Source organism: Capra hircus, chromosome 17 (genome assembly GCF_001704415.2).
Source record: "Capra hircus breed San Clemente chromosome 17, ASM170441v1, whole genome shotgun sequence".
Taxonomy (NCBI): domain Eukaryota; kingdom Metazoa; phylum Chordata; class Mammalia; order Artiodactyla; family Bovidae; genus Capra; species Capra hircus.
Genome location: NC_030824.1, coordinates 28,605,055 through 28,624,002, shown reverse-complemented (window position 1 = coordinate 28,624,002; position 18,948 = coordinate 28,605,055). Strand labels below are relative to the sequence as shown.

At 38.0% G+C, this 18,948-nt stretch overlaps 1 protein-coding gene across 2 annotated transcripts in view; it reads left to right on the top strand.

Moving 5' to 3' along the window:
• The window catches only part of PDGFC (platelet derived growth factor C), a 244,066-nt gene extending 225,745 nt beyond the window's left edge, over positions 1 to 18,321 (top strand). The window contains exons 4-6 of one of the 2 annotated variants that reach the window (XM_018061475.1): positions 2,405 to 2,612; positions 9,119 to 9,336; positions 16,798 to 18,321. In XM_018061475.1, the coding sequence (XP_017916964.1) occupies positions 2,405 to 2,612; positions 9,119 to 9,336; positions 16,798 to 16,914 (543 nt within the window). In that variant the 3' untranslated portion in view covers positions 16,915 to 18,321. Of the gene's footprint in view, positions 1 to 2,401; positions 2,613 to 9,118; positions 9,337 to 16,797 lie in introns of both variants that reach the window. The other variant, XM_005691309.3, reaches the window with a different exon arrangement.

Here is an 18,948-nt window from a genome sequence, read left to right as displayed (position 1 = left end):
TACCTGATCTCCAAAAAGAATCCATACTTATTATAGAAAATGCTTAAAATACACAGTTATAAGGAAGAAAATGAAAATCACCTGTTGTCATATACATTAAAACTGCATATGAATACTCTTGACATTTTAGGCATTTTTAATTTTTTGTTTTGTTTCAAAGTATGTGAGTTGAAATCATGGTAAAATAATGCTAAGTTTAAAGAGCTTGGATTACTTATCATTTACTACGTTTTAGACATTTATTTCTTAGTAAAAAATTCTAGAGGACTGCATTTTTATTGCAGTATGCTTGATTTACAATGTTATGTCAGTTTCTAGTATATAGTAAAGTGAATTGTATATGTATGTATATGTATACATACACATATATGTATATATCGATAGATAGTCTTTTCTGTTATGGTTTATTGCAGGATATTGAGTATAGTTTCCTGTGCTATATAGTGTGTGTATGTGTTAGTCGCTCAGTCATGCCAGACTCTTTGCGACCCCATTGACTACAGTCCACCAGGCTCCTCTGTCCATGAGATTTTCCAGGCAAGAATACTGGAGTGGGTTGCCATTTCCTTCTCCAGGGGATCTTCCCAACTCAGGGATCGAACCCAGGTCTCCTGCACTGCAGGCAGATTCTTTACCGACTGTAGGTCCTTATTATTTATCTAGTCTATATATAATGACATGTGTCTATTAACCCTAAACTCCTAATTTATCCTTCATCCTCTTTGGTAACTATAAGTTTGTTTTCAATGTCTGTAAGCCTATTTCTGTTTTGTAAATATGTTCATTTGTATCAATTTTTAGATTCCATGTATGAATGATATCATATGGCACTTGAGTTTCTCTGTCTGACTTATTTCACTTAGTATGACAGCCTCTAGGTCCATCCATGTTGCTGCAGAGAACAGTATTTTGTTCTTTTCATGGCTGAGTAATATTCCACTGTGTATGTGTACCACAGCTTCTTTATCCATTCATCTGTCAATGGACATTTAGATTGCTTCCACATCTTACTAGAGAACCTCATTTTTAGTGTCTGTCCCACTATTTCAGATTATGAGTGCAAGGTTATTAGCTATTCCACTATCATAAGTCTAGATTGTTACCAGCTTTTTGTTATTATGAATTTTACTGTAATAAGCATCAATGTAAATGCTTTATTTCATACTATTCCTTTTCCTTCCTCTGTAAGTAAATAAATAAATTTTAAATGTGAGGTGGAGCATTTGCACCTGTATTTATTTTGTCTATTTTGATTTCAGTTCTGGTCTACCACACCTCACCCTTAGTCCACTTTAAAAACTGGGGAAGGGGATATTACTTTTGAACTTTTATTGAAATTATTGCCTTATTTTGATGCTTGTCGTTTAAAAATGGTGTATTTTAATCCATACCTGAGCATTTTAGGCTGCTTTGATTTGCTCCTTTTCAGCACTGATGAATTGACATTCCTGCACACATACTTCATGTGCACAAATAAAAGGCTATAACCTTGAAAGTGAATTATAGGGACATGGGATGTATCCATCTTCAACTCTAGTATCCTGTGCACATCAGTTACATCAACTACAGAGGTGCCAATTAATACTCACTTCTGCAGGCAGAGCAGAGAAATTTCAATTCAGTCATATCCTTGGCCATTCTTTCTTTTAAATGTTCACCAATCTCCTATAAGTGAAATAGTATCTCTTTTGTGTATATGACGTCTAGTGGCCATTCGAACTTCTTGTCTGGAATTTACCCATTTTCTATTGAGTTTGTTTTATTTCTCTATCCTGTGGCAAGTAAGTGGTTTGCCAAGGTATTCTCCCAGTGTCTGTATTTTAACTCTGCTTATTTAAAAATTTTAGGCAAATTTATCAATGTTCTCTTTTATGATTTGGATGTTTCCTATCTTGATTAACAAGTTCTTCTCCAATGTCAAAGGTGTTTCACTTACAATTTATTCATATTCCTCATGGACCAGTCACTTTATATTAAAGTTTTCATTCCTCTGACAATCCTTAATAAACGTACCGGGTGATTTCCAAGAATGAGGAAGATGGAAAGTGGAAAACGAAGGGAAAAAGTGATAAACTCTTTTAAGGCTTCCATTGTTAAGTCCATAACTGGACCACAGAGGCATCATCTATTTTGTGTAACAGCAGGTATCCACACCCACCATGGTTTGTGTTAACAAAAGTGGATGTCTTCCCTATTGAAAATCTTCCATAGAAACTCCGTCCAAGTTCATGAAGTCTTTGCAAAGTATCAATTATTACTGGTCATTGAGGTTGAATAAAACTTCACTTCCCTGTGTTTTCAGCCATAGTCTCACTACCTAACCCCGTGCCTGAGTCCAGAAGGCATGTATTGTCATTTTTAAAACAGAGTCCACCTAACACTGGCTTCATTTTGCTTTCAGCAGCTCACAGAAACTGTGAGTCCGTCCTCGCTGCCCGCCTCAGCCTTGCCACTGGACCTCCTGAATAACGCTGTCACTGCCTTTAGCACCTTGGAAGACCTCATTCGGTATCTTGAACCAGACAGATGGCAATTAGACTTAGAAGATCTCTACAGGCCCACTTCTTTGCAACTGCTGGGCAAGAATTTCATGTTTGGAAGAAAATCCAGAGGTAAGCGCTCTCTTCAGCTTAGAACCTCATCTAATTTTCTTAGCAGCTCATGTTTCGGATTCTTCTGCCATACTGTCTAATGAGTAGAGTTTAAAATTCTTCCTTGATAAAGTTAAATGCTCCATTTTCTTAATATTTGAGCATATTTACATATTAAATGAGAATGCACATAAATGGAGGCTCTTCTGACTGCGTATGGGAGATTTAAAGAGATGCTTTTGCTGAAAATGCCTGTTATTTCTTTAATTCAAAAATATCATGTTGATGAAGTCCTCTGTTACATTTCACAAGAATTGTTGCTTATTCAAACAATATTTGGTGTATATTAAATTAGAGATTTAGCAGAAATTATCATAGCTGCTGAGCCATGTTTGGGGCTAGAAAAGGGGAAAGCTCTATTGAAATCTTTGTCTAGTATGTCTTCTGAATCAGAATTATATCCATTTCCAGTTCCTAAGCCTAGAAACTTTTCTAAATACTATGAAAAATAACCATGGCTCTCCAGAAAACAGACCTAGTAGTTTCCAAGATAGGAATCACTGTAACAAAATAATGCCCTAAAGGAACTCACACCGTGATGATTCTTTCTCTGTATAAATATGTTTGAAATGATCACTTTTGACTATATGAGCGTATCTCCTTCCAAGAGTGAAAGTGTTGATAATTAAAGTTAATTCCACATAGTCAAGAAATTAGAAATAATGGTAACAGAATTTGCTCTAAGGTCTGCTAACTTTCCTAGTAACACTAACATTGGAAAGCATCCCTGTCAGACACAAATGAAAACACAACTGTCTAATTATAATACCCTTAGAAAATCTGTTTCAGTCTGTCAGATACTTTAAAATCTACCTAGGGTCTTTTACAAATGGAAGAACAGTCTGTAGAATGTCTATAGAAAGCAGAATATTTAGTTAATTTGAGCAACTCACAGGGGCAGATTGCATCAGACGTGTTCTTCAGAAAGAAACCCTACTCCCACCCTTTCCTCCTTAGAGCTGCACCCCTTCTGATCAGGACCTTCCATCTCAGCAGATCCTGTTGAGACTTGCCCAGCATAGTATTCTGCTGGGCCAGCAGCCCCTGTTTTCTCTCAGCAATATTGGAAATCTTGTCCAGAGGCAGCCGAATCTTGTCCAGATCCTGAAAGCTGTTACATATTTTACAAGATGTGATCTTGATGAATAACTCACCAACAGCACTTGCCTTCCCTCCTGCTCAAGAACGGGAAGATGGAGATTTGTGAGGCTGGCTGCAACGCCCCTGAATACAGGCTTTGTTAGCAAATTTGAGTGGATCTGTAAGAAGCAGAGGGAGTCAGCTGGGTTCTGAGCTCAGATCGAGTTTTTTGACAGCTGTTCTTGGGATGGGAACCTGCAAATCTCCCCTCCAGCCATGCCCATGTGCCTGTTTCTCTCCATGTGGTGCTCAGTGATGATTTGGCCAGAGGCTAGGGTGTATTTAAAAGACCCAGCATTGAACCAGATCTTTCAAATAGTCATTTAACACTTTCCAAATTGAAGCCCTTTGCAGTTTGCCAAATCTATTAACTTTTTAAGCATACGGTAAGTGTGAGAAAAGCAGTGTATATTTTTGGAACTTTACATAAACTAAAATGCAGGTGTGGGATAACATCTATGTAGACAAAACCAACTCCCCTCCCAGAGTCTCTCTACAAAGAAACGAGGGGTAAAACGTTTAAAAGCTTCTAATTAGACATCGAAAGAGATTTTCCATAGAATAAACATATCACAGTGTTACCACATTCATCTTAGAAAGACCACCCTCAGATTGCAATACAGTCATAGAATTTCCCTGGGCTGAATGTCTTAAAAGAATGAACACTGACCAAGTAAAATATGATCATGGTTGTTTTTGTTTTGTTTTGTTTTTCTTTTTCTTAACCAGTGTTCTTTTTAGTAAAACTTGCAACATTTATGAATCTGAACAAGGAAATAGGTATTAGAAAAACAGTGTTCATTGATGACAAGCTTCACATCTTCATTCTTTAGAAAGACAAGCTCATGCATGCATCGTCTCAGTAGTCACAAAAAGAAAATAAAGCATCTGAAGGCTAAGTTTACTTTACAAATATTTTGTAGAGGGAAACTTCATAATAGTAAAGTTATACAAAAGTGTGTATTCATGCATGATCTTTCTCTGTTTTTCTTCCTTTTTTTTGGCTTAAATATTCTACACAATATTTGATGAATTCGTGACACCAATTATAGTTACATGACTTATTTTAATGAAGCTTAGATGAGTTTGAAGTCCTAGCAGTAGGAAGCATAAATTTCAAATAACATATGCTAAATTTAAAGTCCTTATTTAGCCCAGAGTAGACTGCATTCATGTCTTTCCGTTTCTTTATTTTCCCTTTCATCCTCCAATTCAGTGTATTCATTCATATCTTCCTACTACAGAAAAGAAAAACTCATTTTTTTTTAAGTCAGGCTTAACTAGTACTTAAAAAGGGCTTTTGACTTTTGTGTCAAACATGATAGATGAGTGGAAGCTAAGTTGAAAGTCTGTTTAAATTTTCACATTGTAGCAGGTATCATAACTTGGTTCACTTGGGAAATCCATCTAACCTTTTATTGTGGTTAAGTAAACATTTTAAAGGGAACATATACAGTCTCATTTTCTAGTTGCATGAAATAGTATGTTTAAAACTCTTTGAGGTAGATGAATATCCTTTGAAAGCTAAGAGCTTCATTCACATTCTAAAGAAGTATAAATCTTAAATAAGCATTAAAAACTTTGGCAACTGGCTTTTGTATGTGTGTGTCTGTTTTAGGTTTTCTCGCTTCTTGCCTAGATATTAACTTCTAGAGAAAAGATTCAAAGACGCTCCTATACAGCGTTGACAGTTAAAGAGCAGTATGTACATAGACTGTTAGTCCAGCAAAATGAAATCAGATAAAACAGGTGACATCACTTAACCTAATTATCTCATTAATTTTATTAGAACTAAGTTGGTCTTTAATGGCACTTAAAAAAATGAATTCATTTCCTCTTCATATTTATAAGTTTTACTTACACAGGATCATTTTTCAGATGAAAGGGAAAACTTTAGATACTCAAATAAAGCAGTAATTTTTCTGTTGAATTGGAAAAAATAATTTTTAGCTGAATGAGGCTAAAATGAACCTATTAAATTACCATTTCCTTGGTGTTTCCCTGTTCTTGACCAATTTTAGTCAATTGTATAGTTTACATGTGTTTATAATTTACAACTGCATATACAGAATCTTGTATGTGTTTCTTAAAAATACTTACCTTGACTTATTTTGACATTTTAGAAAAACTTGACCACATACACAAGTAAAACATAGCTTAAGAAAGCAAGCATTTGATTCTTACTTACCTTGTCATTTTTAAAATATTTTCAAATATTAGTCAGTTAATTTTTACAACTGGATTATTATTATCTGAAGTTAACTTTGGCCAGAAAATATTATTTATGATGTTGTCAGTATTCATGAAAATATATTTAACATAGCTCTTATATTTTAGATAATGTTCCTAAATTTTAATAAAACAAATGCTAAAAAGCAAAATGGCTGTCTGGGGAGGCCTTACAAATAGCTGTGAAAAGAAAAGAAGCAAAAAACAAGGGAGAAAAGGAAAGATATACCCATTTAAATGCAGAGTTCCAAAGAATAACAAGGAGAAATAGAAAAGCCTTCCTCAGTGATCAGTGCAAAGAAATAGAGGAAAACAATAGAATAGGAAAGACTAGAGATTTCTTCAAGAAAATTAGAGATACCAAGGGAACATTTCATGCAAAGATGGGCCCAATAAAGGACAGAAATGGTATGGACCTAACAGAAGCAGAAGATATTAAGAAGAGGTGGCAAGAATACACAGAAGAACTATACAAAAAAGATCTTCATGACCCAGATAACCATGGTGGTGTGATCATTCACCAAGAACCAGATATCCTGGAATGCGAACTCAAGTGGGCCTTAGGAAGAATCACTATGAACAAAGCTAATGGAGGTGATGGAATTCCAGTGGAGCTATTTCAAATCCTAAAAGATGATGCTGTGAAAATGCTACACTCAATTTGCCAGCAAATTTGGAAAACTCAGCAGTGGCCACAGGACTGGAAAAGGTCAGTTTTCATTCCAATCCCAAAGAAAGGCAATGCCAAAGAATGCTCAAACTACCACACAATTGCACTCATCTCACACGCTAGTAATGTAATGCTCAAAATTCTCCAATCCAGGCTTCAGCAATACATCAACTGTGAACTTCCTGATGTTCAAGCTGGTTTTAGAAAAGGCAGAGGAACCAGAGATCAAATTGCCAACATCCACTGGATCATCAAAAAAGCAAGAGAGTTCCAGAAATGCATCTATTTCTGTTTTATTGACTGTGCCAAAGCCTTTAACTGTGTGGATCACCAGAAAATGTGGAAAATTCTGAAAGAGATAGGAATACCAGACCACCTGACCTGCCTCTTGAGAAACCTGTATGCAGGTCAGGAAGCAGCAGTTAGAACTGGACATGGAACAACATACTGGTTCCAAATAGGAAAAGGAGTATGTCAAGGCTGTATATTGTCACCCTGCTTATTTAACTTCTCTGCAGAGTACATCACGAGAATCGCTGGGCTGGAGGAAGCACAAGCTGGAATCAAGATTGCCGGGCGAAATATCAATAACCTCAGATGTGCAGATGACACAACCCTTATGAAGAAAATTGAAGAGGAACTAAAATGCCTCATGATGAAAGTGAAAGAGGAGAGTGAAAAAGTTGGCTTAAACCTCAGCATTCAGAAAACTAAGATCATGGCATCCAGTCCTGTCACTTCATGGCAAATAGATGGGGAAACAGTGAAAACAGTGGCTGACTTTATTTTGGGGGGGCTCCAAAATCACTGTAGATGGTGATTGCGGCCATGACATTAAAAGATGCTTACTCCTTGGAAGGAAAGTCATGGCCAACCTAGACAGCATATTCAAAAGCAGAGACATTACTTTGTCAACAAAGATCCATCCAGTCAAGGTTATGGTTTTTCCAGTAGTCATGTATGGATGTGAGAGTTGGACTATAAAGAAAGCTGAGCACTGAAGAATTGATACTTTTGAACTGTGGTGTTGGAGAAGACTCTTGAGGGTCCCTTGGACTGCAAAGAGATCAAACCAGTCCATCCTAAAGGAAATCAGTCCTGGGTGTTCTTTATAAGGACTGATGTTGAAGGTGAAGCTCCAACATTTTGGCCACCTGATGCAAAGAGGTGACTCATTTGAAATGACCCTGATGTTGGGAAAGATTGAAGGCAGGAGGAAAAGGGGACGACAAAGGATGAGATGGTTAGATGGCATCACTGACTCAGTGGACATGAGTTTGGGTAAACTGTGGGAGTTGGTGATGGACTGGGAGGCCTGGTGTGATGCGGTTCATAGGGTCGCAAAGAGTGGGACATGACTAAGTGACTGAACTGAACTGAACTGACAGAAAAAACTCTGATGGATTATATATTATTAAAACTTCAATTTTATTGGAATTGCTTTTACTTGAATATTTCTAGGGGAAAAGGCAAAGCCTTAAACCAGAAATTAAGATCATTTTACAAATGCTTATCCTAGTAATTATCAACTACTTCATATTTTATATATAGTTCATACTAAATGTGACATGTTATTTTGATATAATTTAACTGAGACAATGTCATCTTGTAGTTAAAAGCAATGGTTCTTTTAGAATTTACTGCAACAATTAATAAAAGGATACTTTTTTTCTCTTCATAAGTAGATATTCTAAAGAATAAAGCACAACATAGTTAACCAAGTTACTAAAAAAATAGAGACAATGGTTGTAAATTAGACATTACTTTCATCCATTAAAAGGAGACTACAAATCTGAAGGAATCTAGTTAATCTAAATTTCCAAGTCAATAAACTAATCAACATGCCAAAAGCAATGCTTTCCAACAACTCCTGCTCTCTTAAAAAGTGTCTTCTTTTTCATTCCTGGTCCACTCAGCTGTCTTCAAAAACTCATTTTCTTCATTCCTTTTCACATTCTATGATTCATGTAAAGTTCTGCCAGCAAGTTTCTAAACTTCATTCTTCATTCATTGCGTGAGCTTGTCATCCTTCTAAAACTTGGATTCATTTTTTCATCAAAGCATTCGTTTTACATTCTATTCTTCCCTCCAAAGTGCCCCGTATTTGCTTTTTTTTCCAAAGGTTAGAAGATGTAGCCCATTTTTTCCTGTAAAGTTTCGTATGTTTAGCTCTTAACTGTTTCTGTTGGCTCCATCAACTCTGCACAATGCTACCTCTCAACCATCCCTGGGTCACAAGTAAGCTCTGTTTGTCATAAAATAGAAGTCCAGCGCACAAGCTGCATCACCCTAAGACCTGGTTAAATAATTAGGGTCATTGTTAAGGTGATGGTTCATGAAATAGATTTCTGTGTGAGAAAAAAAAGAGCGTAGTGAAGTGCATCAGGCTCAGAGCTCACCTCCTCTTGGCTCCCTGTGTGCCCCGCAGTGGTGGACCTGAACCTGCTCAAGGAGGAGGTGCGGCTCTACAGCTGCACGCCCCGCAACTTCTCTGTGTCTGTCCGGGAGGAGCTGAAGAGGACCGACACCATCTTCTGGCCTGGCTGCCTCCTGGTGAAGCGCTGTGGCGGGAACTGCGCGTGCTGCCTGCAGACCTGCAGCGAGTGTCAGTGTGTCCCCAGCAAGGTCACCAAGAAGTATCACGAGGTACGGGCGTCCTTGCCTTCCCTGATCTTTCAGCTGGGGGTCGTGTCCCAGAATTTCATAAAGCAGTGCATCGGAGAAGGGTTATTGTTTTAAAGGAGAGGTCGTCTTCAGGGAAACCAAACAAAACCAAACTAAGGTTTACAGAGGAGTTCCTGTTTTTATTTATTACTTAAAAAAATTAGAACCTTGAACTCAGAAAGCCAGACATGAAGGATTTGGACAGCTTGTCCTCCAAATGGACAATCACGGGTGATCAGGGGACCTTTTCCTCATAGAAAAAAACACAATATGTTCTTCTGGATGGGGGAAAATGGATGACATTTTCACCTTTTCAAAATATCAAGGGAAAATATTTTAAAGACAAACTTGGAGGTAAATTATGGTCTATTTTGGAGAAAAGAGATCTTTGATGTTTATTTTTCCATTTGGGACAGTGCTAACATATAAATCCCAAGAACATATTCATAATTATACTTCCTATTATTCATCTTTTATATTGTGTCTTCCTGTTATTCATGTGGCCCCAAATAGTATGTTAAACCTTCATGGATTCTTCATTCTTCTTTATCTTTATCCTATGTAATTAAGGAAAATACAATAGGAAATATTAGTAATTTTTGGTTTTCAGAGCCTTGGTAATGTTAGAGCTTAAACATTTAAAATTCTTATTAATTATGCCCAGTTATACCCCCTGCCACCCTCTCTAGCAGCACATAGCTTTCACACATCAGGAAGCAATCCTTTTTTGATGGCTCAACTTCAGTCTTCACAAAATGTGTTTTACAAACTTTAATTTTTACAAAACCAAACCAAAGTCTGCCTCCTAACTTCATTTCAGTATGGCTTCATTTGTTTTTATTTTTTCTGCTAAATAAGAGAATGGCACAAAATAAATATCTACTTAATAAATGAAATGATTTTTCTTATATATGAAGACACCAGCAGAACCCACATTTGTTGGGTAACCTGAATATGTCATGTCATAAACTGCAGTCATGTGACAGGGCTGCCCAGCTCTTCCCTGGTATTGTGTTGGCAGTTGACTAAATGGAAAGAAAGCACTGAATTCCAGAACAGAAGGTCCCTGTTTCTACCCTAGGTCTATTATTAACTTGCTGTAACTATCATCAGGACACTTAGCCTACATAAATGCAAACTAGGATTGATTTTTCCTAATGGTTTTATTCTCTGACAATTATTAGATGACAGTTTTTAGAAGATAACATCCAAAACCGGCAGTCTGGAAAATAAGTAGGACTGCTTACTCTCATATTCCACATGCATCTAGAGACCCTTGTGCTATAAACAGCCTCCATTCCTGTTTCAGAAGGAACCCCAGTCCCACTCTGCCCAGGGGATAGCTTTGTTGCTACTCTGAGAACTGGGAATTTAGTTGAGAAAAAAACCTTTCACATGGCAGTTCTATTACTGAACCAAACTTGGGTTGCTTGCCCTCCCGAGCAGTAAAGTCAGTCTTTTGACCCAGCTTGTAGTGCAGGAAATACAATGTTTATTATAGGTGCCAAACAAGGAGTCCAGGTCGTTATCATTTAAAAGGCTTGAACACCTAAAGGCCTTCAGGAAAAGGTTTTTAAAGACGCGGTAAGGGAAATGGTTTCAGCTCATGAACTTTCTTCAGACTGGTTGGTGGTAAGGTCATCAGAAGTCAATATCATTAACCTTCTGGTTCCAACTGGTCTAGAGTCTATATGCTTGTACTTGTGGGGAGCATATAGTTAAGTTCTTTTACCTGGTGTCTGGAAAACAGCTCAAAGGATATGGCTCAGGATACTATCTATAGCCCTTGAGGAAGAACTCTAAAGGTCTTTGACTTTGTTTAATGACTAAACTATAATTATTTTGTTTTACTTGACTGTTTTCCTTTCTGCATTTTCTCACTTCTCCTATTAAATTTATTCTTTGAATAGTTTTTCTACAGACAAAAGACAAAACGAGGACATGGAGTAGGGGAATGGCCCACTGGATCCTGTTCTAAAACATGTTAAAGTCAAAATGCCTCAATTAGGCTGATATTAGAGTTGATTGGTATAATGTAAAAAGATGTGATTAAAGTAGGAGCTAAACTGGAGTGACTCATTCCCCACCTAAAATTATTCAATTTTGAACTTTCTAAAGCAGGTACTTACTAAGGAAAGTATATTTGGGGACATGATTTAGCCGACAAGTCTTGGGCTTATGAAGCAACTTGTGAAGAGCTATGAAAGCCAGAGGAGTCTTGTGAGCTTTTCTGAACAAGCTTATCAGATGCTGAGTCCATGTCAGACTTTGGGGCTGCTGAATCAGTCCTCAGATCAAGAGGATCCTCCTCCATCCTATACTTGTAAATTTCTTTTCAAATACCATTAGTTTCAGAGTTATCCAGAAAGTTGCCAGAGTGTGTAATATCTGTTTTAAAGTCTCAGGTAAAATTCTTCTCTGGGGAAAGGTCATGGGCAGAGCTTCTGCACTACTGCTCTTCAGAAGGGCATGGATTCATCCTCTCCGGCCTTCAGGCGGGGTTGATTGTGTGCGCTACCTATATGTCCGGACTTACAACTGTGCCTGTTTATCTAGTTGTAAGATCATGGAGTACATTTCCCACAAATATCTCTAATGTGTATGTGCATAGATATAATTATATGGTTACCTAGTCCATATTGGTACAGATGTGGCCAACCTAATCCCATCTTAATTTTTTCAATGTTTTGTTGGAATTATAAAATTTTCTTTGATATTATTTTTTTTTAGCAATCAAATTAGCCTATGAAAAAGATTGTTTGGTATAATTCATAGTTCCTGAGCCCTAAATTTTTCTCAGCCTTATACTTTGTATGTTCAGAGGCTAGTAAATTTAGTCTTACTTCTAAATAAATGAACTTTTTCAAAAACATAACTTATAACATTTCTAAAATCATTGTTATTGAATACCATTAATCAAGATCTAGAGACTTATTTAAAGTGAAGGCTTTCATTCTTCTTGATGATCCTTGGTCCAGTTTTCAGTTTAAAGATTATTCTACTTCATGGACAAAGCAGAAGGAAAGACAGAGTTTAAAGAGTTTTACTTTTTCTCTCTTTCATCCAGCTCTTTTATGCAGCTTGCCTACATATTAAGCTGAAGTGTATCTATTTGTGTCACTACAAATATAACTGAATAAGTCCCTATTTTGACTTCCTTTAATATTTTCATTGGGTTTTCACAAACTTAAAAATATCATAAAATGTAATGTTATATTTTGACAAAATATTATCAAATTAGATTTTTATTGCTTTTGCATCTAAAATCAGATATTCTTGATTTGAAGCCATTTTAGCCAAAAACAAAAAATGTGTTCTTAATTTCCTTGTCTCCAAAAAACAAATTTTTCAGAAAAGCAAGACAGGGGTTCTTTATGTATGTGTAAACCTAGATGTTACAACTTTCTTGAATCACTTTTTGGTTTCCTGTCAATCCCAGCATAACTGTAGTTCATCCTCCTGCATGTGTGCAACTTTAAAGATATTTCTGTTAGAGAACTGTTACTACTTCGTATTTGTTTCTCCCAAATTGAGAACTAAGAATAAAGATCCCATTACAATGCAGGACTCAAGTGCAGGGAATCCAAGGCTGTGTGACTTGGAGCTAATTGCTTAATCCCTGGCCCCTCAATTTCTTCATCTGTGATGTGAGCTGTAAGCCTTCACGCCTCATTATGAGGACTCAAGGAGCTGATGCTTACAAATACCTAGAATGAGGTCTGGCACATTTCAAGCCGTCCATATGTATTGGCGATTGTCTCACTCAGCTTTCTCTGGTGACTCAGACAGTAAATAATCTGCCTGCAATGCAGGCGAGCCAGGTTTAATCCCTGGGTCAGGAAGATCTCCTGGAGAAGGGAATGGCTACCTACTCCAGTATTCTTGTCTGGAGAACCCATGGACAGTGGAGCTTGGTGGGCTACAGTCTGTGGGTTTGTGAAGAGTTGGACACGACTGAGTGACTAACACTTTCACTCAGCTTTATTTCTGTCCCCTCCACCTTGCCCAGCCTTATTCTTTGATTATGGCAAATAATCAATTAGATCCAACCAGTCCATTCTAAAGGAGATTAGCCCTGGGTATTCTTTGGAAGGAATGATGCTAAAGCTGAAACTCCAGTACTTTGGCCACCTCATGCGAAGAGTTGACTCATTGGAAAAGACTCTGATGCTGGGAGGGATTAGGGGCAGGAGGAAAAGGGGCCGACAGAGGATGAGATGGCTGGATGGCATCACCGACTCGAAGGATGTGAGTCTGAGTGAACTCGGAGTTGGTGATGGACAGGGAGGCCTGGCGTGCTGCGATTCATGGGGTCGCAAAGAGTTGGACACGACTGAGCAACTGAACTGAACTGAACTGAACTTAATAATCAATAAAGACTGAATGAATTTTGCCCAGAGATAGGATATTTTCTTTCTGGCAAAAACATTCGTAAGATATTCTGACAAACATATCGCTCCTTTCCCCTATTCTTAGTCACCCTAATGGGCTTTCATCTTGTTTATATCTCCATACATCTAGTTTCATTTTTCGTAACACATAGTCTTTTCTTGTGTAGATCTGTTTTTTGGGGAGGGAAATCATCATATCACTCAATTGCCTTGCTCTAGTAATGTGTCCCATCACCCAAGGCTGTGTGCCACCCGGAATTGGGGACATCAGTACACTTGCATTGTTCCTTGATGGGTCTTTCTGGCCTGATCTGTTCTCTCCACAGTCTCTAGTTTTAGCATTTCCTTGCATTATTTCTTCACACAGTCAAAATTGTAGTTTGAGTCTCTTCCTGAACACCTTTGTGAGATATGCTTCTACTTCATTTCTTTTCCTATATCATAAGCCCTGTGCTAAAGACCAGTAACCCTTTTTAACATTATCTGGGACCAGCTAGTCATTTTCCAGGTCTCTCTTTGTCTTCTAAAGTCCAACCTTTCAAAGGGAATTAAGAGGGAGAACACTAATTAAACCTGCACCACATTCAAGACCTGAATACCCTTGGAACATTATGAGATTCTTTTGCTTTTGTAAATATCCACAGGCATGGGTAGATGAAGATGGGGTGGAGAGGGGGCAATTATGCGGTGACTGCATCTTGTGTAAGCTCTGCAGAGGGAGGAAGGGTTGTTGGGTTGTAGCCTGGTGTAATGTAGACTGTCAGAACTGTATATGGGGGTCTTACTAACCCTTACCAGTCATGGCCATTCTTTCCCCTGCCAACTGGGAGAATGTATATAAGTGCATATAGGAATTAAAGACATTGCCAATATTGCAGTGTATCAATATTGACCTATTGACCACTTGACCTAACTCCAGAAGCCATTTGTCAAGAGTGATGATAAGGCACAGTGCCAGCGTCTTACGAGTAGTTGGTTTTCATGCCAACTTATGTTGGTCAAAAGCAGGAGTTCAGTACCAACACATATATTGTATTCATCTCACCGGATTAAGTTTCACATGAAAATAATAGTCTGAATAATTTTCGCTCTAGAATTGTAAATGTCATAGAAAATCTACTTTAAAAGTTTACTACTTTTCATAAGTTTGCTATTTTTCATAGCTATCATAAGGCTTTGCAGTTTCTCTCTCTAGGAAGAAAGTTAATAAGTAAGTAGAGTATATCACTAGTAATATTCTGGGTCTTGGTGAAATTATTATCTATCATTGTGATCATTCCCATTTGGCAAAAGTACGGATAGTGACTGTGTCACTCATTCTCTCTAAGCTTCTGTTCACTCATGTGTAAAATAGGGCTAATAATTATAAATTACTTCATAGAATTCTAGTGAGTTAAAGTATGTGAAAACTATTAGATCACCTGGTACCCAGTAAGCATTCAAAAAATGTCAGCTAATTAACCTTTGATATGACCAGATAAACCAAAGGGAGGACGATTCTTTGTTTTTCATTTTTAAATATTTAAGTAAAACAGTCATAAAACCAGTTGTTGTTTAGTTACTAAGTCATAAAACCAGTTGTGTTGTTGTTTAGTTACTAAGTCATGTCCAACTCTTTGCGACCCCATGAACTGTAACCTGCCAGGCTCCTCTGTCCATTGGATTATCCAGGCAAGAATACTGGAGAGGGTTGCCATTTCCTTCTCCAGGGGATCTTCCCAGACCCGAGTCTCCTGCATTGGCAGGTAGGTTCTTTACCACTGAGCAACTTGGGAAGCCTCCATAAAACCTGACTTGTGCCATTTTGGATTAATGAATATTTCCAGAATGGTATCTTTCAGAAGTTGCTCTGCAAAGTTATCTGTGTCAGACTCAGAGAGCAAACTACACAACTTCACATTATTCTGTGCTCTGTTCATAAGCCAAAGCCACATAATTTCTAAAACTTTGCATCATTTCTGTTATAAGACCTAAAATGTAATATACGTTGAGTAGTTAGTTCTTATCAAATATGTCAGAAAATCATGTATAGAATACATAGCTATATCCTTTCATCAGAGTTTGAAAAGGGTGTGTTTAGTATCAGTGTCTGTTTTGCTGTATTTCTGGTTTAAAATCTCAACCATCCAAATTGCAAATAACTTCATTTCATAGAGGCATTCTTGTTATTCTTGCCAACTGTACACGACACAGTAGGACCCAGCTGCAGAAAGTTAACTGTGACGGAGCTGTTGTCGACGAAGTACATCTAATCCATCTCATCAAGTTTACAGAGAACTTGACGTGTAGCCAAGCACGTTAATGAGCAGCATAATTGAGCAGACTCAGCTGCAGACGGGTCGGGTTTCTTTTCACAGCATCTCAGTACTGCCTGCCATGCTCCAAGGATAAATATTTGCTAAGTATGTGAATAAGTGAATGAAAGAAAACAACAAACAGAAAAACAAATTGTTCAGTAGTGGTTTCCAAAACACCTAAAGAAGGTGAAATTCCTTCTGATGAATTTTTCAATGTAAGGACTGTTCTTTTTTAAAAATTTATTTTTTTGAAGTATAGTTGATTTCCAATGTTGTGTTAATTTCTGCTGTATGGCAAAGTCACTCAGTTATAGATATACATATATATTATTTTTCATATTCTTTTCCATTATGGTTTATAACAAGGTATTGACTATAGTTCCCTATGCAGTACAGTAGGACATTGTTGTTTATCTACTCTATGTATTCTAGTTTGCATCTGCTAATCCCAAAGTCCCAATCCGTTCCCTCACCTGTCCCTCTCTCCCTTGGCAACCACAAGTCTATTTATTCTGAGCAGCCTCCTTCCTAATTGTTGGTATTAAAAGGTCTTTCCTTTCATGAAAAGATGATAATCATTTGTGATTTCCTGAAGGGTGGGGGAATATGTTCATAATGCCTTCAGGAGTAGAAATTAAAATGTGTTAAGTCATTGTTGGGCCCCGAGATTCTGTTCTGAAATCATTCCTGTCCATGAAATCACAAGTTGCAGACGTGGCCTGATTTTAAAGGTGGTTTCCATTGTTCCCTTTCAGGTCCTTCAGTTGAGACCCAAGACAGGCGTCCGGGGGCTGCATAAGTCACTCACGGACGTGGCCCTCGAGCACCATGAGGAGTGTGACTGCGTGTGCAGGGGGAACCCTGGGGGATAATGCCTCACGGTGGCTCAGGGCTGCCTCTGCGATGGAACTTGTGCCTTATCTCCTTCCACAGTCCCGGCTGTTGGCTCCAGGGCCCTTTCATCTTCAGGATTTACAGCGTGTTCTGAGAGAGGAGACACCGGGCAGAATTAGGGGTTGTGCAACGGCTGTTTGGAGATGAGGCCCCACGACAAGAGGAACGTCCTTGCCGGGAAAAGGAATGAACCTTGTAGATTTCTAGTTAGTTGCAAAGTCCCTATGAGCACCCTCGGCTGCATTGTGTCTCTTGTCTGGATGTGGCCTAGGTTCATGTCAGCACAGGAAACACTACCTGTGAGCCCCTGGTTCTGTCGCCTTGCTTAACTCTAAGCCCCGTGCTCTGGGGCTAAAATCACAGAAATCTCGGATTGTTTCTTCTAGTCACATGTATAAGAGTGTTCTAAGTTCTACCAACATGGGTTTTAAAAAGGAACTGTGTTGCCATGAATTAAACTTGTCATGCTGATAGGAGAGACTGGATATTCCATATTTCTTAATCAGATTTCTACCATTTAGAAGAGACCTCCATGCATGGTTTGGAACAGACAAACCTGAGAAGAGTGGCCTTATCTTCACTTTATAAGTTGGTTTATTTGTTTTATTGTGTACATTTTTTATAGTCTCCTTTTGACATTATAACTGTTTGCTTTTCTAATCTTGTTAAATATATCTATTTTTACCAAAGGTATTTAATATTCTTTTTTATGACATCCTAGATCAACTATTTTTAGCTTGGTAAAATTTTCTAAACAGAATTGTTATAGCCAGAGGGACAAAGATGATATAAAATATTGTTGCTCTGACAAAAATACATGTATTTCCTTCTTGTATGGTGCTAGAGCTTAGATCAATCTGCTTTTTCAAATGTTAATTGGGAAATGGATAGAATTTGGTAAGTTGCAAAGACTCTTGGAAAATAAATAATCATGTCTTCAGACTCCTCTTACTGGGATGCAAGTAAAAAGCAGAATACCCCCAGAGGCATCCAGGTCCAGGCGTTACTAACCTCTAACCCTTATTTAGGGAAATGTGAGCCCAGCTCAGAAGATCATAAAGCACCTTGAGAATATGAGACTTGACAACCTCCTGACAAAGCATGCTCGGCTGTCCTATAGGAACACATCCTATTTATTGTGATGTTCTGGTTAGATTATCTTTAAACTCTGTTCCATACACTTGTATAAATACATGAATATTTTTATGTACAGAAGTATATCCTTTAATCAATTCACCTATTGTACTCTTTGGCAATTGAAAAGAAAATCAGTCAAATCTTTCGCTTGTACAATGCTGAATCTTGTGCCTAGGTTATGTGGTGACTATTGGAATTTAAATGTATTGAATCACCAAATAAAAGAATGCAGCTATTTTGGGGAGAAACTGAGTGTGTGTTTGCAAGATTTGTGTCACCATGATTTTTATTTTGCAAAAGGTAAAATCAGTTCAAAAGACAGGCAGAAAAGTGAGCATTTCTGGTGAGGCTTTCCTGCCTCTGGACTCCTGTGCTTTTGAGCAGTAGTTTTCTTTTTCTCAGTTATCTTGATACTGATTAGTGGTAAATTAAGTTGCAAGTGACTTGGAGTTGTGTGTGATTAATGAAATGCTTGATGACAGATTAGATGGTGGTATGAAATGGGGGAGTATAACTTCCTACTCCTGTCTTTGCATTTTCAGTGGCTGATACTAGAAGGGGTGAGCCCAGACCCCTCTAGCACGTGGATCCACATACCTAACATGGCACGCATCAAGCTGTGGGCCTGTGTTTGAGAAGTAGATCTCAAGGCAGGCTGGTGTCTTCAGCACATGAGCCCTGCCTTTGGACTTGCCCGGGGGGTATCTAGGTCCCAGGCTCTTCCAGGCAATAGCCTTTCAAGCACTTTCCCGCCTGACAGTCCTACCCTGAGCCCACCCACATGAAAAATAAAGTGAAAATACCTGCTCTGTATTATTGACTTATTATCATAATTTTGTCCTAGCTGCCTGGAGTCTGACTACATACAGCTTGGC